Raw genomic sequence first — 21,509 nt, 5'->3', positions numbered from 1 at the left:
TCATTTTAGCCCTCAGCATTTGGTAAAAGCACTTTAGCTGCATTTATATTTACATCATTTTTAAATAAATAACCATTTTCCACACATTTTGTAAAGGCCTAAGAGGGGATTTTAGCCCCACTGTAGCCTAATATTTGTAACATTAGACGTAGATTCAGAGGCTTGGTTAACACTGAACAAATTAGATTTGTGTTTCAAATCCGATCTTTAAGACTGACTGTCTACTCGCTGTTATTTAGCAAGTAATTGGATCTGTTTGTTCAATATCTGATATATCTACATCGATTGCCATAGTAAGACCAATGTCATTAGCTGGTTTTGTCTACAGACACTGATAGTAAATGCCGGTATGGAAAGAGTGAACAAAAACCTAGAAATCTGATCTTTGAAACACACTTGATAGTGAACTCAGGAGGTGCATGACATAACATGAGCGTCAGCTACTTTACTGTATTTCACACATCAATGCATGTGTTCGCTTACACACTCCCAGGCTCATTTATTATTCACTATATAATTACATAGTTCACTGTATGAGTGAAAATTAGTAAATTACACATTGCAGAACAAATAAAAAAAGAACAGTCAGTTAAATAGAAACAATGATAAAATAACTAAACAGGACTGAGAATTGTTTTGAGAAAGTATAGAAGAATATACTCTGAAACAGAGCTGCCTTTTCAACACTCCGGTCCACCTTAAAACCTCCATGCAGGTGTGCGTGCTCTGTGCACTAATGCTTCGAGTGTAAAATGTCAATGAGTGGTGCTTGCTTTCAGACATTTTTCTCAATAAGCCCTGTCGTGACTATCTCCGCAGCTCAACCACTTACACCATAAACACCCCATAGTGATTTTGAATGTGGAATGATTAAAAGCAAATGAGATGGATTTACATAAAGACAAGCAGAAATGTTGATTTTGCATAAGAGTGTTTTGACTGAATGACCACTAGACCTTCACAGGAGAAACACAAAACTATGCAAATTCGCACTCATTTCGCAGCATTTGAAAACTAGTGGGGGAAAAGCATATATCATTTGTTTCCCTAGGAAACCAAACACTAAAGAGCAGACCACAAACCCCCATTTCCACCCACACTCTAGAGGTGGAGCTTTCTAAGATTACATCTGATCAACAGAGAAGTATAGTGACACAAAAACATTCAGAAAATAATTAAAACTATAATTTATTAAAATTCCCAGCTAGAGGTACTTAAAGGGATAGTTCAACCAAAAATTCAACTTCTGTCATTAATTACTTACCCTCCTGTCGTTCCAAACCTGTAAGACCTTGGTTCATCTTCCGAACACAAGTTCAAAAACTTTCTGACTCTCCATAGACAGCAAGTGTCCTACCACAATCACGGTTCAGAAAGGTACCAAGGATATCAAAAAAGTAGTCCATGTGACATCAGTGGTTCAACTGTCATTTTATAAAGCTACGAGAATACGTTTTGTGAGCAAAAAATAAATAAATATATAAATAATAATAATTTTATTAAACATTTCTTCTCCTCTGCATCACCCATTTTGGAGAGTATCACAATACATGCGTGCACTTTGCTCTGAACGTATACAAAGCACACGTGTTCTATGTCAACAGCACCACACGCATGTGTTGTTTACATGAAGAGGAAAGCATGCACATGCGTTGTGATACTCTCCAAAATGGCACTAGGGAGACAGAGAAGAAGAATTATTGAATAAAGTTATTTTTGTTTTTTAAGTATTCTCAAAGCTTCGTAAAATTACGGTTGAGCCTCTGACGTCACATTAATTATTTTAATGATGTACTTACTACCTTTCTGGGCCTTTAACGTGTCAGTTGCACTGCTGTATATGCAGTGTCAGAAAGCTCTCTGATTTCATCAAAATATCTTAATTTGTGTTCAAAAGATGAATGAAGATCATATGGGTTTGGAACTACATGAGGGTGAGTAATTAATGACAGAATTTTTATTTTTGGCCGAACTAAACCTTTAAGCAACAACCTTTAAGACCAAATGTCCCCACAAGGATAGGAATACCAGTAGATTTTGACCTTGTGGGGACATTTCTCAGGTCCCCATGAGGAAACAGGCTTATAAATCATGCACAATGAGTTTTTTTGATGAAGTAAAAGTATGCACAATCTCCTGTGAGGGCTAGGTTTAGGTGTAGGGCCATAGAAAGTACGGTTTGTACAGTATAAAAACCATTACGCCTATGGAATGTCCCCATAAAACATGTAAACCCAACATGTGTGTGTGTGTGTGTGTGTGTGTGTGTGTGTGTGTGTGTGTGTGTGTGTGTGTGTGTGTGTGTGTGTGTGTGTGTGTGTGTGTGTGTGTGTGTGTGAGAAAAGAATTCAACACCATCTTCTGTTGTTTTTTTGTAGTTATTGTGCTAACATATTCAGTTCCTATGTGAGAAAAGAAAACAAAATGTGTACATTTTGAGTTTGTTAATCAGTGTGAATGACACATATATTGTGCATATTTAGGAAACAAGACAGGTAGATTTTTGCAAGTGCTCTCTATGATTTCCTTCAGAATTGTCACAATCTGTAAAGACAAGCAAGCTTAGGTGTCTCATTAAAAAAGAGAGGTGAGACTTTATGAGACTTCTTTTAATCATAACATAACTTTGTTTCATTTTAAAGTGGGAAAATTTTCCAAAACAGCCTTACTAAAGCAGTCATTTTAATAACAATGCTAAAGGTTTGATATTGATGAAGGAGTGTTTGGGCCTTTTTGATAGGAATGTAGGGGTACACAAAACAAGAAAAGCTTGGAAAACACTGTATTAAAATGAAATGAATTGATGTTAAATGGTAGTATACAAAGATGGAAAAAATGGCATGACTTAACAATTACTATAAGTAACTGAATTAACAAGAACTATAAGTATCTCATATAGTAGATGTCCATGTGACATATATAAGTGGGAAAAGTGCAGCTATTAGAAAGAAAGCGAATGAAACAGAAAGAGAGAGAGAAAAGGACCTGTTAGTGCAACTTCAGCACCAAGGAGAGCAACTGAACTGCCTGATGAAGCACATCAGAATGCCTTCAGCTAACACTTCTGCACTGCAGAGGAGCGCTTTGGCCTACCAAGATGTGCCACTTGTGTGGGCAATGCAGTCGAGAGTTCTTAATAAAAATCGGAACCATTCAGTAAGTTGGCACAGAAAGGGCTAGTGGTCCTCTGCACTTGGGCCAGAGATGCGATGTCAAACCATGTGCAGTAAATGTTTGAATAGAGAGGGACAAGTGATATAAAAAAGAAAGCTAGCTGACATATTTTGGAAGGGGCTTGATGGGAACTTTCTGTACCGAGATATGTGCCAAGAAAGAAGCGGTGGCAGATCGCCAAGGCCCCATCCATATGCTGTCTTTACCCTCCATTTCAACACAAAATGTATATTTTTTAAAGAAAAAAGAAGTAATTAAAGGTTGGGGTGAGGATCTATATTTAAAAGTATATTTTTACATCACAGTAATGTAGTGATATTCTCTAATTTAAAAAAAATAAATGTTTTGACTTTTCACATTAATAAGAAAACTGATTCACTCACACAGGAACTGTGGCATTAGATCTGAGTTAAAATAACCAGTATATATGTTGGTCAGCAATTCTCTGACACAGTGACCCTTCAGTCCGAAGGTCTAACTATAACCTCTGGCTGCATTTGTGTGTGTGTGTGTGTGTGTGTGTGTGTGTGTGTGTGTGGTGTTCTCATATTTCAGTCAATGGCTCTATATACACCGAAAAAGTATTATGCAAAGGCTGTTGACATCTTATATATCTTATATATCTTATATATATAATATATATATGTAACTGCTTGCCATTAAAATTCATAAATAAAAGGAGTAGTTCACTTTCAGAACAAAAATGTACAGATAAAGTACTCACCCCCTTGTCATCCAAGATGTTCATGTATTTCTTTCTTCAGTCGTAAAGAAATTATGTTTTTTGAGGAAAACATTTCAGGATTTCTCTCCATACAATGGACTTCTATGGTGGCCCTGAGTTTTAACTTCCAAAATGCAGCTTCAAATGGCTCTAAATGATCACAGCAGAGGAAAGAAGGGTCTTATCTAGCATATACTTTATATACTTTTTAACCTCAAATGCTTGTCTTGTCTAGCTCTGTGTGTACTCTGTGTAGAGATTAACAAGTATATAAATTGTAAATTTTTTTAGAAAATAATCAATCGTTTCGCTAGATAAGACCCTTCTTCCTCGGCTGGGATCATTTAGAGCCCTTTGAAGCAGCATTTAAACTGTATTTTGAAAGTTCAAACTCAGGGGCACCGTAGAAGTCCATTATATGGAGAGAAATCCTGAAATGTTTTCCTCAAAAAACATAATTTCTTTATGACTGAAGAAAGAAAGACATGAATATTTTAGATGACAAGGGTTTGAAAGTGAACTACTCCTTTAAGAACAATTCAAAATAATCAATAAACAATTCAAAAATTCAAATAATCATTTAAAATTCAAATGCTGTAGCTGTGTGGTTCTTCTCTTCACATTCAGCACTAGAACAAATCAGTTCAGCTGTCGCCCCCATGAAGTATTTGAAAAGGGGAAGTTGCCAGGGAAAACCTCCAGAAACACAGTTAAGCAGCAGTGTATTTGAAAGTGAGACATGAAAAGGGCATGGCTGCTGTCCAGATGGGTTCAAGGGAGTTCATCTGGATATACAGAAGGGAAAAAAGCACCTCTTAAATAATTAGGGGGGTGTTTTAGAAGCACACGGCTATAAATTGTGTCCGCATGCTGAGCGCTTTCTACTTTTCCAAATAAAAGTGCCACACATAGAGAAGTTGTTTCTGAATCAAGCTGAGAGGATTAGAATAGCTAGAATTAGCTTATAGAAGATAAATTAAGTACTTTGTTACAAATAGATCAACTAAATAACTGGTTAAACTTGTTTGTTTTGCTGTTTCTTGTGCTTTTAGCTCTGGATGTTTTATATGATTTCATCTGAGCTTAAATACATTAGCAAAAATCTGTAATGACGTCAAAATAAAGACTCATATTGGGTCAATCTCAAATTCAGAGAAACAGCTAAGTGCTTTCTTCTTTTCTAGGGATGATTATAGTTTGTTCATGGCCAAAACTGGAAAAAAACAACAACTGTAATTTATTAAAAAAATATCCTTTTACTAATGTAACTAATTGCTGGTGGTTGACTTCACATGCTAATGCCCCAAACTACACTGTAAACATGAGTTTTCAATCATTTTTAAATAAAACAGATTAATGCAATATGTTTTACAAGTCTTTCCGCAATTTCTTAGTAACTGATTCACCTTCATTTCTTGATAATTTACTCACCCCTATGTCATCCAAGATGTTTATGCTTTTCTTTCTTCAGTCGAAAAGAAATTAAGGTTTTTGAGGAAAAACGTTCCAGGATTTTTCTCCACTTCAATAAGAACCAACAAGCTGAACATCCAAATTGCAGTTTCAATGCAGCTTCAAAGGGCTCTGCATGATCCCAGCTGAGGAATAAGGGCGAAATGATCTGTCATTTTTTAAAGAAAATGTAAATTTATATATTTTTTAATCACAAATGCTCATCTTGCACTAGCTCTGCAATGTGCTTCTTCACGCATTGTGTAATTACTTCTGAAAAGTCACATTCAGTTAGTTCTTCGTCTGTGTGCTTTGGTTGGAAAATGTAGGGTAGGCGAAAAACTCTTTCTCTTAGTTTCTGCCTACGTTAAACGTTCATGATAACGTAATGTGTGGTTAAAAACTATATAAATTTTCATTTTGTTAGAAAATGACTGATCATTTCACTAGATGCAACCCTTATTCCTCAGCTGGGATCGTGTAGAGCCCTTTGATGCTGTACTGGAAACTGCAATTTTTCAACCCGTTGATCCCCATTGAAGTCCACTATATGGAGAGAAATCCTGAAATGTTTTCCTCAAAAAACATCATTTCTTTATGACTAAAGAAAGAAAGAAAGACATGAACATCTTGGATGACACAGGTGTGAGTAAATGATGAGTCTTTGTCGGATGAACTGTTCTTTTAGGGTCTTAAGGTCTTGGTAGGTCAGATGGTTAGATGATAGTTGGACTTTGCATAGTACAGTTCAGTACAGTTCTAAACTCGTGAGGATGTTTGGCCTTAAAGTTTTTCCTTTGCAAACACGCCATTATAAAACAAGTGCAAATGCTTTCGAATACATGGGAACTGGTCTGGATCACTCGAGGGGCAAACCACTATAAACTTTCCAGAGCATTTCCCCAACAGTTGGCAGCGTGTTTGCATGGAGTAAATCCGTTCTCCCCTCTGCCACTTTGCAAGCCTTTTCAGTTTGCCTACAGGCCCGGCCTTCTTACCCATGTTATTTGGATTTACTGACGAAGCGCACAAGCCATATGACAACAAACAAGCAGAGAATGGAGCTCTGGCGCTTCTAACACGAACAGATGTGCAGTGCTTGGCACACAATGAGAGTGGGGGATGGGACGAGAGGGAACAGGGGAGATGGGATAGTGGAAGCTCCTCGGAGTGGACAGGATTGGCAGTGGTCTCTTTGAGAGGGATTTGCATGTTCAAAGCAACCCCGCCAATCTCGTCGTGTTCTCAGCGAGAGGTGGCTTAAGAGCACTTCTGAGACTTCCTCGGTGGAATTTCAAATTACGTTATGGAAGTTAGATGAAGTTAAACCAAGTCTTTGGAAGTTTGTAAGTGGGACAGCAGTGTGAAATCTGCACTCTCTGATAGATGGTTCCACTCGACCATTACAGACTTTATAAATTATATTAATGTAAAAAGAAAGTCTGCACCTGTGTCTGTTTTGTTCCTGAAAGAGCCACCGCTAGCTAATATATTGGTTCTCAGAGAATGTGTCCGACTGCAGTCGTACAAAAATAAATAAGGAAAGGAATACAGTCTCTAAAAGTGTGTTCACACTTGTAGTTTAGTTTGTTTGGTCTGGACCAAAAGGAAAATGACAGGGAATCTAAAGATACCTAAAGGGAACCTAAAGATACCTAAAGGCATAGTGATACAATCACAACCTGATTGGTGACTTAGGAAGCTTGTTGCATTTATGATTTTATTTTCACCACCTGCAAACTCACAAAGAGGTAAAAGGCACTTTACCTCCTTGTTGCTCATCTGCTCATTTTGTTTTGGATACACTGCTTGTTCCCTTCATGAAATCATGTAACATAGTAACACATCTTGTCTTTACTTCCTGTTTTTGGTTTGTTTAAAAGTATTTGGTCTATGTTGCATTCATATTTCATTCAAAACACACCAGAGTTCGTGTGGAAGTGGACCGAGACCTATCTTTTTAGCGGTTTCGGTCCACTTGTTTGGTGTGCACCAGGGTTCAGATGGCACCAGAATCGCACCAGAGCTTTAAACAAACCAAACATGACAAGTGTGAACACACCCTAATAGAGAATTAACAAAAACAGCATCTTTTAAATTTAAATTAACACAGTGCAAGAGACAGTTTGAGGTGCTCCATGTGGGAAGCCAAAACTATATAGGTTGGAAAACAGCAGACTTAAGCCCAGTTTAGGCTACATGATTTTAGTCCAATTTTGGCATGATCTGCTTGACGTTTGGTGCGTGGGGATTCATAAACGACAATGGGCGCCAGGATGCAAGATTCAATCATTTTGTCTCATGTAGTGTGTCATAGTTGACAACAACCAATGCCACGTCTGTGAAGCTTCACGACGTCAACACAGAAGGACTAGAATTTTTCATTTTTTTTAAGTTTCGTCACATCAGTGACACTGGCCAATAGGAGCACAGAAGCGCCTTCATACATGCTTTCAAACAAGCCAAAACAAAAGAGAGACCTGCTATGAGGAATTTTACAATAGAGGAATTGTTAATGACAATAATACTCCTGCATTTATGATGTTTCCTCAAGGTAGTGAATAATAAATAAGTAAATAAAATAGGTAAAATAAAAACTATTTTACCTCAGTTCTCTTTGACAGTCCATACTGTCCTCTTCATGCAATCCAGATTTGTGTCCACTGTCGGGTTTTTCTTTCTTTTTTGGGATTTTCTGATGACAAGACAGAGCAAAACACGCTGTTTGCTAGCCATTGTTTGTTTACACTCATGTCACCTTCTTTCTAGTCCCGCCATGACAGGACTCAAATCGTTAAAGATGGTAAGCGATAAAAGTTCAGGTAGCAACGTGTAGTCTAACATGTTTCTTGTTCAAAAACATTGTGTAGTCTTAACTGGGCTTAAGTAAAACTGATAAACAAGCCACCAAAGACAATAACTTTTTCGAGAACTATATTAGCTTCTACACCAGCTCCTTAAGCACATGCTGCATTTATGTCATCTGTCACTTTAAGAGGATAGTTCACCCATAAATGAAAATTATGTCATTAATAACTTACCCTCATGTCATTCCAAATTAGGCTATTTTTGATGAAATCTTAGAGCTTTCTGTCCCTGCATAGACAGCAACACAACTACCATGTAGCTTCTTAACATTGCAGTTGAACCACTAATGTCACATGGACTATTTTATTGATGTTCTTACTACCTTTGTGGGCCTTGAATGTGGTAGTTGCATTGCTGTCAATGCAGGGTCAAAAAAGCTCTTGGATTTCATCAAAAATATCTTTTTGTTCTGAAAATTAACAAAGGTCCTACGGATGACATGAGGGTAAGTAATTAATGACAGAATTTTAATTTTTAGATGAACTATCCCTTTTGAATACTCAAGCTCTTTAAATCTGGTGAAACTGTCAGTGTTTTTATCATTCATCAGCTGGAAAACAATTTTCTGAAAGTGATTTCAACAATATTGCTCTTCCCTTATAGCTGTGGTACTCTAATTCTATTCTCATAGAATTCGAACGATTATTAAACTTTATAGTCATCGTCCTTGGTGTCAACTGCCCTTACAACTGACCTGAAGAGAGGGGGATGCTCTGTATGAAAGTGAAGATGTGTAATCTGCACTCTCCCAGTGAGGATAGAGTACGCTACACTGTCAACACTGAGTGGGCCTCCACACATGCTCCCTTTCACCCATGATATTAGTTACAGCTGTAGCTGCTATCTCTGATCTCATTCCTGACAAACTAATAGACAGAGATCTGTCACTCTTAATGTTTCTATGTTTCTTCCAGATCTTCAGAGCCAACAGCCTTATGGACAGCGGTTCAACGCGTGGTGTGGTTTTGCTTTTGGCAACCTCACTCCTGGCCTGTTGATCCCACCCCCCTCATGTTGCACGTTGCTTCCTGTTAAGTCTCTACTGTCCTATATAATAACGCTAAAAATAAATCAGACATTTTAAAAAATTAAAATGTAAGAAGCAGAATTTAAGTGTCCATATTGGATCTCCCTCTCGCTTGCTCACAAACACAACAGCTGTCGTTTAGAAATTTTCAGAATGGAATAACAGCTTACTACGTACTGAATCAAGTGCAGGATAAACTGTATAAAGCCTGCTATTTTTACTTAATTGTGAGTGAAATTATTGCATGATAAATATTTAGCTTAGTAGTATGATCAGCTCTTAAATTAAAATGATTTCACATTTTAGTTTACTTTTGTAAACATCCTAACATTATCAAGTACAATCAAGAAAGAAACATTGACAATAGTGCTGGTTTAATATTGCTGATATCATGCAATTGATCACACTAAAAATGGAAAGTCAAGTAAAGCACACTGCATTGTGGGATACAATATTCGGTAACACTTTCTATGAAGCCCCTATTTATAATACATTGTGAGGGTATTTCTAATGCATTATAATGAATGCATAATGCATTATAATACAACTTATAATATGTTATATCATCTCATTAATACTCGTAACAACAATTATAATACATTATAATACTTGAGTATTTGAGGTTATAACTATTAAGATTATGATTATTTATAACACACAATGGATGCCATTTAATCTATCTAATTTATAATGGACTATATCATATTACATTTATTTTTTCATTTATATTACGTTTTATTTTGATGGTCCCCTTATTCTACTGACTATAAGCAACTTTTCAACTACATGTCAACTAACACTCCTTAGAGTAGTAGTAGACTTAGGTTAAGGTTAGGCTAGGTAGAAGGTTCATGTACTTGCAAAGTTACTTATAATCAGTTTGCCATTTGGGGAACCATCAAAATACAGTGTTAGCATATATTTTGCATACTACTAATAATAATTACTGTTAGCTGACATGCAGTTGCACAGTTACTTATCAAAAGCTGTCTAAAGGATACCATCCAAATAGTCAAACTGATAATACAAATACAAACACATTTATCTCATCTAATACCTGATCTTATGGCTCTTTGAGAAATATTATTATTACTACTTATAAGTGGTCTTTGTATGCTTTAAGTAAAGTGACATGAGAAACATGGCAAGATATGAGACTTATAATACGTTATAACTATGGAGGAGGTATTCATACTCTTAAAAGCTTTAATCACAAATAGGTAAAACATTATAATACTGTTCAAATAGGTAAAACATTATAAAACTGTTCTTATGAATACTCATAAGATGATACAACATATTATAAGGTTTTTTATAATGCATTATAAATTTATTATAACGCCTTAAGAATACCCTTATAATGTATTATAAATACAGGCTTCATAGAAAGTGTTACCCAATATTCAGCGCAGTAAGCTCTGTTATATCACGCTCATTACTGGCAAATGTAGTAGGTCATCAAGGTATCCATACAGGAAATATGCCCACTTAGCACACAATGCTATGTTTAGCGGTAATGGTAAGTGTATTATTATCGTATGCTTTTCTAAACATAGCCTAACTCTCATTAACTCACTGATGTTTTTAAATCAGAATAGTAGGACTAATCACTAAGGGTCTTTCAAGCTTCTAAACAGCTTAGGAGAATCAATCCCCGGCTAGACTTTTTAAGAAATCCTACAGGCCTAACAGTCAAGCTTGTATAGAGAGAGGTGTGTCTTCATTTGCAACCATGAGCATGTGCTTTCAGTAAAGCTTCATCCCTCAGCATCACAAAATTCTGTCATTTAATCTCCAGTTTGTTGCTCTGAACCTTCTCTCTTTTATAGGGTAAAAATTAAAATACAATTAAAATACATTTTATGTTTCACAGTAATGAAGTTATATGTGTTTGGAGAGCATGAGGGTGACTATGTGATGACAGAATTTTCATTTTGGAGTGAACTATCCCTTTAAATTCCTACCGTCGTATAACACTGCACAGAGAGCAACCTTGGCGCCAAGTGTGGAATCATGCAGTTGTCTAAATATTAACAAACACTCGACAGGGCCTTGTGGCGTTGTGTAAACGCCGTTGCCGTTTATCGAACGAAACATTTGCCTGTTACATCACGACAACTGGAGGATAACGTGTGTATCTCGACCTCAGAAAGACGGACAGGTGACGTCATGTACATGAGGAATATTCAGCATCCCATAAGCGAGACAAAGACTGTCTCAAAACCTAGTGAGCTGACTACCTGGGCATCACATAAGATGTTATTCATTATTCAGTGATTTTGTCTCATTTTCCAAGTAAAACGTTATTAATGTAGTTGAAATGTTGAATTGAGTTTATTTTCATACTTCTAGCTTCAAAACGAATTCTAACAAGTTTATCAAAGTGAACCAAAATGGTAAGAAAAACAAACGTAATTCAAAATATATATTAGTAGTACATTTGTCCTAGTATGTTTTACTTGAAAACAAGACAGTAATAATAAAATACTTACTCCCGTGTTTAGTCGCGTGTAGCATTTTTAGGCAGCATGCGCCCGTGATGTACAAAAATGCTGCCTAGGTAGGCAGCACACTAGGTTTTGAGACACAGCCAAAGACATGCACGTTCACCCGAGCGGTATTAATGTTGCATTCTCGTTTCCTTGTCCGTTCCCCCTTTTTGAGATCAGCACTATTGATCCTCTTTCTATCAGTGCTTGCTCCCCGGAGACAATTGTTATTACCAGTCGCTGATATCCTGGTTTTCCTTGGATCCTTTGCGTCAAACGCCATCTAAGCTTGATCAAAACATGCATCACATTAAAGAATAATCTACTGTATTAATAGTCGATTGTCTTACCTTTCTTTCATATGCAGCTCACACGAGCATTAATCCATCATAAATCAGATATCGCTGCCTGAGTCGATCGCGTTTCCCACAACGTTGCAGGACGCATGAGGGAAAATAAATAAATATACCAGTAGCAGCAGCAGCAGCAGCAGCCCTGCCCGTTATTTCCTTGCGGAGGTGATGATAATTTGATATCTCGATGTTGCCATAGAGATGTAAACCTTTCTCAGTAGCAAACCGCGTAAAATATCACTTCACATGTGTATGGAAGGCAATATTAAACAAGTGAATTAATGCCCTAGCCTAAAATAACAGCCCGTTCATTCTGTTTCTCCACACAAAGCTTGCCTCCCACTCGCTGTCTCTTTCTCTCTCACATGCACACGCACACAAAACAGACCAATCCCATTTAAAGAGATAGCAGCAAAAATATCAATAATGCATCGCTTTGGGCTGGTGAGCATTGAATGTTTTGTGAGCGTTGGTTGTAACTCTTCCGTAAGAGAAAGATGAAGGCATTGTTTCATTATGTAACCACATATTTACATGCGTTTTGAAGATGCATACATGCATAATATATTACACAATGGAGCACAATGTTTTTTAATCTTCATATGGCAGGTAGTTCTAGTCCTTAAATTTGTTTGGCCGAGAAGCGTTGCATAAGTGTTGATATTTAGTATAGTCATCAGTGTTAAATGGACAATGTATGAGATAGGAATAGGAATTAACTACACATTTTGTTGTTGTTGCATAAAGATATAGTCACATTAGCAAAATTTACATTTTACGTTAAAAAAGGTTCAATGTTTATTGTCAACAGTGTAGCTATATATATATATATATATATATATATATATATATATATATATATATATATATATATATATCAGATTTCTACTAAAAGGTCTGAATATCAACCACCAAATATGCCAAACATTGTAACACATCTGAATATCTCTGAAAAATGAAAAAAATAAGTTTTATTATGCAGCTATATGCATATATTTGTGACCCTTGACCACAAAACCAGTCATAAGGGTTAATAAAAAAAAAAAATAGATTTATGCATCATCTAAAAGCTAAATAAGAAGCCTTCCATTGATGTATGGTTTGTTAGGAAAGGACAAAATTTGGCCGAGATGCAACTATTTGAAAATCTGGAATCTGAGGGTGCAAAAAAATCTAAATATTGAGAAAATCACCTTTAAAGATGTCCAAATGAACTTCTTAGCAATGCATGTTACTAATCAAAAATTAAGTTTTGACATATTTACAGTAGGAAATTTACAAAATATCTTCATGGAACAAGATCTTTACTTAATATCCTAATGATTTTTGGCATAAAAGAAAAATCTATAATTTTTTTACCCATAACAATGTATTGATGTGCTATTGCTACAAATTTACCAGTGCTACTTAAGTCCTGGGTCACATATTTGCATTGAAATTAACGTTTAAATTTCTTTTAGTGTCGTATTTCAGGTCTCCCTGCAATGTATGCCTGATCCACTCCTTTTTTTCCAGACCAGTGTTTGTTTGTGCATTGATGCTTTGGCTTCTATTGGAACTATCTTCATTTGCAGGTAAGAAATATATAAACTAATTAGCTATTTTTGTCTGAAAGACAAGTTACTCATTTTGAGTTAACTTTGAATTTTGTATCAAAGCAATATCACACTTGTTTTGGTGTTGGTCTGAATGGCCTTAAATCACAGCTGTGCTCATTTTTTTAAATGCATGACAAATTTTGAGTATGATATTACTTGACTAAACAATATGAGTGAATATTGTATGATTACTGTCTTTACTTTTATGAAATCAAACAAAAAAATGATCATTCTTGATTCTTTTGATTCTTCTTGAAGTCAGCAGGCATCTGAATCTGTTGTTAAATTAAGTTTTGAACTGATTACAAATGTATTACTTTAAGTTATACTAGTTACTAATATACATTTTGGATCATTTAAGGACACTGTGGAGTGCGCTAGCAGATTGTTTGACTCATGCACACTCCAATCAGTCATTTCAGCATTGCCCAGAGGCATAGGATGTATCCGACGCCCATTTTAGCTGCCATTACATAACATCTTCATACTGGCTTCAGTGCTCAGCCAAGAAGTCTGCATCTCCTGCAGCAGTTGTTTGGATAAAATTTCTGCCGAGTACCAGCTAGACCCTCTCACAGACCGCTTTACACCTTTTCATTAGCAGGTCTGTCAAATGGCTGCCGGTGAGCTGCAGCGTGGGGCTGTATTGCTCGGCCGCAAGAATTCTTCGGTGCTACCTTTACTCGTTATGCATGCTGAGCGCATCCCGTGTCAGCCTCCACACAGAGTCAGAGAGCTAGAGAGCTATCTATTTATAGCCTGCTCACTTGCTCCCACCCACTCCCAGCCTCCCTCATTGGACAGAGCCTGCACAACAAATGAAGAAATCCTATATGCCTATTAGGTCCTACTCAATCCTTCAGCATAAATAATGGAGGGATTTTGGTGTGGGGAGAAGAAGTGCACCTTCTTAATAATGGATGAACATAGGGGCAACTGTGCTGCACTCTTCTGATGGATGAGGGTGGAGTGGATGGGCATGTGACTGTATTGTGTTCAATCATCTATTTAGGGTATAGGGTCTCACTAGCCATCTGGCATACTGAATTTGTTTCTTTAGAGGGTTGCCCTGGGGAGTTGCTTAGCTCTTTTAAATGGAGAAGGAAGCGGTGTTGTCCTAAATCTAGTTTTCTCACATTTCCTTCTCTGGGTTGCTTGTTTTTGTGGTCCTCTAAATGGAAGGGCCCCTCTCGGTCTCTCCGTGGCTGGCACCAATCTCATCATTCATGACTTCATGCCATACAAAGGATTCCCTCACAATCAGGCCCCTTCCTTGCAGACTCGGCTCACCATTGGTGTTCGTGTCTGTGTACTTTTACTGCAGGTCTAGGGAATCTCATAAAGATGTGCTTACTCTGGATTATTGTACAAAGCAGCTCAGAGAGGGAGACGGTTATGGTTTTATGGCATGTCAATAAAAACGAGGTATGTGAGGGACCAAGCTATAACTGCCAAAACCTGATATTTTCCACCTTCTGCTTCTATTCTCCATAATTTCCCTTAAACCAACACTTGCACATTTGTCAGGAAAATTAAGTAATGTGGGCCAAGGTTTTCTTTGCAGAATTGTTCTAACAAGTTTATCAAAGTGAACCAAAATGGTAAGAAAAACAAACGTAATTCAAAATATATATTAGTAGTATATTTGTCCTAGTATGTTTTACTTGAAAACAAGACAGTAATAATAAAATACTTACTCCCGTGTTTAGTCGCGTGTAGCATTTTTAGGCAGCATGCGCCCGTGATGTACAAAAATGCTGACTTCTTGAATTATTTAAAATTAAATAAAAGTAATTTACCAAGATTTCACTACTGGAGGACTAGGAGTGCCATATTAATAATTAATTATCCATGTATTATTTCAGTTATAAAAATATAAATAAATTACTTTTCAAAATAACTAAAGCAAATGTTGTTAAATGTGAGAGTAAATATGAAATTGATAAATCATTTTAATTGCAACAATTAAATTGCATTCTTTATCTATTTGTCAAGTTAAAGGGGGCATGAAGTGCCTTTGTTTTTTTATTCTGTACTGTTCTTTGAGGTCCAATTACAATGTTACCAAGATTTTTACATCAAAAAACATCATAATTTAGAAGTATTAAGCAATTTTCTGTCCTGTTTTGACTCCCTTCAACAAAACACTCTGTTTGAAAAGGTGTGGCAGATTGTAGACCCACCCTACATCCTTCACAGATGGACGCTGTTGTGATTTAAGTCTAAAAATACTCAGTACATATTAAACAATCTGTAATAACAGACAAAGCAATAGTGACCACATAATAAAAACAGTTACTCACATTTGTGTGGTGCGACATTACTGTTGGATCCAATATAGTCGGCATGGCATCGTCTTTTTGAAAATCTTCTTTGAAAATCCTGCGCCGAATTGTGCATTGTTAGTAAACAAATCTATAGTAAAATGAAGTGAACAGAGGACCAGGTTCTTACTGACGTGGTCTGGAACTGCATTACAAATAAAGTTCATTAAATAAAGTTTATCGTTTGGTTTCTGTGTAGACCTGTGGTAGCTGTTGTTGTTGTTTACCTGCTACATGTGCGAGTCGGTGGGCGGGACTAAACAGGCAGTGATGTAGAAGCAGGCGTTGATCTTCTTCTGCGGAGGTGGTGTTCAGCCATGCTATTACATCATAAAATGCATATTCCATAATATGTCGGTTTGGCAGATTGGCTTCAATATGAGCTGTTTTTAGACTAACAAGAAAGTTTTGAGTTCTGAAACTGTTTTTATAACTCATTGACCTCTTATATGTCAAAAGGGAATCTAGGGATCAAGGGAATTCTGATTTTTTGAGTGGTTTTAAAGGGTTACTCCACCCCAAAATGAAAATTTTGTCATTAATCACTTAAGTCGTTACAAACCTGTAAAAGCTTAGTTCGTCTTCAGAACACAATTTAAGATATTTTGGATGAAAACCGTGAGCTTTGTGGCTGTCCCATTCACAAGTAAATAACACTGTCAAGGCCCAGAAAAGTATGAAAGAGGTCATCAAAATAGTCCATCTGCCATCAGTGGTTCAACCATAATTTTACGAAGCTTTGTAAAACAAAAAAATAATGGCTTTATTCAACAATTTATCTTCTCTACGTCACTGTAGCGCCATTTTTGATCATATCCCCTGGACGCATACGCTGTTTACGTCCAGGGGATACTATCCAAAATGGCGCTACAGTGACGTGGAGGAGACGAATTGTTTAATAAAGTCGTTATTTTTAGTTTTCTCTGCGTACAAAATTATTCTCTTAGCTTCGTAAAATTATGGTTGACGGCAGATTGAGTATTTTGATAACATCTTTCATACTTTTCTGGGCCTTGACAGTGTTATTTACTTGGCAGTCAATGGGACAGCCACAAAGCTCCCGGTTTTCATCTAAAATCTCTTAAATTGTGTTCCGAAGACGAACAAAGCTTTTACAGGTTTGGAACGACATGGGGGTGATTAATGACAAAATTTTCATTTTGAGGTAGAGTAACCCTCTGATCTTGTGACGAGTCATATGAAGAGATATGATAAATAGATTTAACTTAGGCTGTATTCACATATGCATTTCAGTTATAAGTCTCAGTTTTCATTAAAATATTTTTATTTGTATTTTGAAGATTAACTATTGTGAGTAAATTTTGACAGACTCTTATTTTTTCTTAATCACACAGGCTGTGAGTGAAATGTGTGGAGAGACATTGTAATTGTTAAACACAGGATTCTCTCAGTACAAATTAGGCTTTGACACTGTATTTGCAATTGAGAGAGAACCCTTATATGGCACTCCTAGTACAACTTTGATTAAATGCCAGCATGAAAACAATGCAAAGTATGTGGCAGTTTGTACCTCCCATCTTATTTTTTTTGGTGCAAATCTCATTTTGGTCATGAGGTAGTGAACGACAACTGCTTCGTGTAATTATGCAAAAATCAAAGAGTACAGAGAGTAGGAGACACCTGAAAATGCTTCTTTTATTTGCACAGTCAAATCAATCCACCAACGGTAAACTGTGTTTAGGAGAGTTGTGATAACAGAGTAAACCTGAGAGTGAGTTTGACAATCTGTATGTGCTAAACTAACAAGCATCTGCAGGATATTTAAACCATATGAAAATGACTGCAACCGTTTACAAAAAAGTAATTTTTATGAGTCAGGACAAAGGAGAGGGCCAGGTTTGGCCATAAAAAGTATATTAGGATATTATTAAAATAAAAATGTGGATATATACAGTCAAGCCCGAAATTATTCATACCCCTGGCAAATTCTGACTTAAAGTTACTTTTATTCAACCATTACGTTTTGACCGGAAATGCCACAGGCTTCTCCCAAAAGATAATAAGACAATGTACAAGAGGCATCATTGTGGAAAAAAATATTACTCATCTTTTATTTACATTTGAACAAAAAGTGTCATGTCCAAAATTATTAATACCCTTCTCAAGAATCAATAGATTTATTGGCTATTACAGCAATCAAACGCTTCCTATAATTGCTGACCAGCTTTTTGCATGTCTCCACTGGTATTTTTGTCCATTCATCTTTAGCGATGAGCTCCAACTCTTCCAGGTTGGAGGGTCTTCTTGCCATCACCCTGATCTTTAGCTCCCTCCACAGATTCTCAATTGGATTTAAGTCAGGACACTGCAAAACGTTAATGTTTTTGTCTGCTAACCATTTCTTCACCACTTTTGCTGTGTGTTTTGGGTCGTTGTCGTGCTGAAATGTCCACTGGTGCCCAAGGCCAAGCTTCTCTGCAGACTGCCTGATGTTGTTGTTGAGAGATTTGATGTATTGCTCCTTTTTCATGGTGTTGTTTACTGTGATTAGGTTCCCTGGTCCACCGGCTGAAAAACACCCCCAAAACATTAGGTTCCCACCACCATGTTTGACAGTGGGGATGGTGTTCTTAGGGCTGAAGGCTTCTCCTTTTTTATGCCAAATGAAGGCTACATCATTGTGGCCAAACATTTAAATTTGTTTCATTTGACCATAAAACAGAAGACCAGAAGTCGTCTTCTTTGTCCAGATGAGCATTTGCAAAGGCCAAGCAGGCTTTTGTGTGCCTTATCTGGAGAAGTGGTGTCCTCCTTGGTCTGCGTCCGTGGAACCCAGCGGTGTGCAGTGTCTGTTGGACTATCTGCCTTGAGATGTTGCCACCAGCAGAGCCCAGATTCATCAGAATGGCCTTGATGGTGATCCTTGGATTCGTTTTTTACCTCTCTCACTATCCTCCTGGCCAGCACAGGTGTCACTTTTGGCTTCCGACCACGTCCTCTGAGATTTTTTACAGTGTGGAACGTCTTGTATTTTTTAATAATACTTTGCACTGTAGCCACTGGAACTTCAAAACATTAGATATGGTCTTATAGCCCTTTCCTGACTTGTGAGCAGCCACAATGCGCAGCCGCAGGTCCTCAGTGAGCTCCTTTGTCTTAGCCATGACTGTCCACAAACCAACAGCAGAGAGCTTCTGTTTTTCACCTGTTTAGTTGATTAAAACAGCTGTTCCCAATGAATCAGGGTAATTAGGATGCTTTAGAACAGATTGGACTATTTGGAATGGTATAGAACTTTGGATTTTCCCATAGACTGTGACAGTTTGCAAAGGGTATGAATAATTTTGGACATGCCACTTTTTGTTCAAATGTAAATAAAAGCTGAGAAATATATTTTTTTTTTCACAATGATGCCTCTTGTACATCATCTTATTATCTTTTGGGAGAAGCCTGGGTCATTTCCGGTCAAAAAAAAACAAAAAACTTGATGGTTGAATAAAAGTAACTTTAAGTCAGAATTTGCCAGGGGTATGAAACATTTCGGGCTTGACTGTATATGTGTGACGCTGGATCATAAAACCAGTCATAAGGGTAATTTTTTTATGTTTATGTGTGGTTTGTTAGGATAGGACAATATTAGTCCAAGATACAACTATTTTAAATCTGAAGATGCAAAAAAAAAATCTAAATATTGTTTATATAATATTTGCAAAATATATATATATTTTAGGAAATATATAAACTATATAACCATTTACATAAAGTAATTAAAAGTCAGTTAAAGTAACAAAGTCTCATATATATGAGTTGCAATTTTAGATTGAGGATTTACATTGCTGAATCACTTCCAGTGAGTAAGGCAAACACAGCGTGCATGTCTTTATCATGGACTTTATTGTGTATTTTCCATATTTTGCCAAAAAAAATGCATTTTTGTTAAATCAGCAGATGAAGGCTTTTGTGAATAGTCTATCATACTTGAAAGTCATGGCATGATTCATAAAGCAGGATTTCAAGCTGTCTGTGTACTTTTTTTATGCAGCAAGGGTCAACAACAACCAATCCGATCGCTCTCTACTCAAGCCTCGCCTTCCATCCAGATGTCACCACAGGCCTGAACAGCTGTAACGATGACTATAGGCTGGGTGTGTAACCTGTTCAATTCAGCAATTCTCTGAAGTAAAGCAAACCACATGGATGAGGTAATGCAACCGTCCATTGCATAAAAAAACAATTAAAACAAGGGCGCAGAGTATTAGCGTATAGATCTTACTGTAACACCAGCTCTCCCATGTGTCCTGTGTCATTTAATCCCACAGGAGGCAGATTTGGGGAATAAAAATGTGTTGCATTGCATCACATCACTCTTTGTGACATAACAGCAATTTGATTTGCAGGGCCGTGTACTTTCACCATGACTTAGAGACTGATCAGCTTGCCAGTCCAGCAACATGCTGCACTGCGGATGACTCAGCCACAGCTGTTGCCATAGAAACCAGCCTCCTTTGCAATCAGTCTCTTAGTAACAGTGTTGTTGCCAAGTAACCGTATGTGAGAGTGTGTGTGTTTGTGTTTATTGAGTTACATTCAGATTTCTATGTGAGGGCTTGTGAATCACTGCGTCGCCATTATTGCCCGCTCCAATCGTTCTGGAGACCTCTGCTTGACGTAACAAATGCATAAAGTGCTGTTGCATAAATAGAAAAAAAATCATCATATGACTATCAGCTAAACAGAGAGTTTGGACCAGTTCAGGGATAAAAAAAGAGCATTCATTTAACTAGAAATAATATTTAGAGTTGGCTGTAATAATACCTTTGAATATAAACTGTTGAAAACAAATGCAGATGTGGTCGTCCTTGGTTGTTATGATTCAAATCACGTGTAAATGTTGCAATAAAAACAGTTATATCAGTGTGCGGACATCACACTTGACTTTTTTGGCCTGCATTTGAGCCCTGTTTGGGTTTGTTGCACATGCACACCTTTTTTGCATTTTTGACTATATTAATTTCACAATACTGTAAACTAAAACAAAATATAAATAAAATGAGAATGATGTTATTGTTTACAGTCATCAAGGATATGCAGAACAAATGTGGGCAGCCATGCCATCGCTTTCAAAAGTCTCAGTTTTGTCCTTTTACATGCGACCCTGGAGTTTTCAAACTAAAGCTGTGTCCACACTACATTTTTTCTCTGTTTTGGCCTTTCGTCCACACTGTGACAGCATTTTTGTTAAAACGGAGGCTTTTGAAAATGATGACATGTGTTTAGTTATGTGATGCATATTGTACCAATAGACATGTTTATACCAGTATTTGTGCCTGTGCTATTCGCTTTCACACTATTGATAAAGATATTGACTTTGTACTCCCTTTATATTACAGGCCTGCAAAGATGACAGAAATTGTACTCACAATTGCTGTCCTGCGGCAAAACATGAGGGCCAGAACTTCTTTAATCAAACATGAGTGAGCGCGACATGGACGCGTCAGTGAATGATGAGATATTTTCGTAAATAAAATTATCCTTTTTA

General features: G+C 36.9%; 1 protein-coding gene across 2 annotated transcripts in view; it reads right to left on the bottom strand.

The window, feature by feature from the left end:
* The window catches only part of fbxl16 (F-box and leucine-rich repeat protein 16), a 30,547-nt gene extending 18,117 nt beyond the window's left edge, over positions 1-12,430 (bottom strand). The window contains exons 1-2 of one of the 2 annotated variants that reach the window (XM_073841036.1): positions 12,085-12,430; positions 7,957-8,045 (exon numbers count right to left, since the gene is read on the bottom strand). In XM_073841036.1, coding sequence (XP_073697137.1) covers positions 7,957-7,979 — 23 coding nt within the window. In that variant the 5' untranslated portion in view covers positions 7,980-8,045; positions 12,085-12,430. The remainder of the gene's footprint in view (positions 1-7,956; positions 8,046-12,084) is intronic. The other variant, XM_073841044.1, reaches the window with a different exon arrangement.
* Positions 12,431-21,509: the final 9,079 nt, after the last annotated feature.

Source organism: Garra rufa, chromosome 1, assembly GCF_049309525.1.
Source record: "Garra rufa chromosome 1, GarRuf1.0, whole genome shotgun sequence".
NCBI lineage: Eukaryota > Metazoa > Chordata > Actinopteri > Cypriniformes > Cyprinidae > Garra > Garra rufa.
Note: the sequence above shows the minus strand (reverse complement) of the source record. Positions and strands in the feature narration are given on the sequence as shown.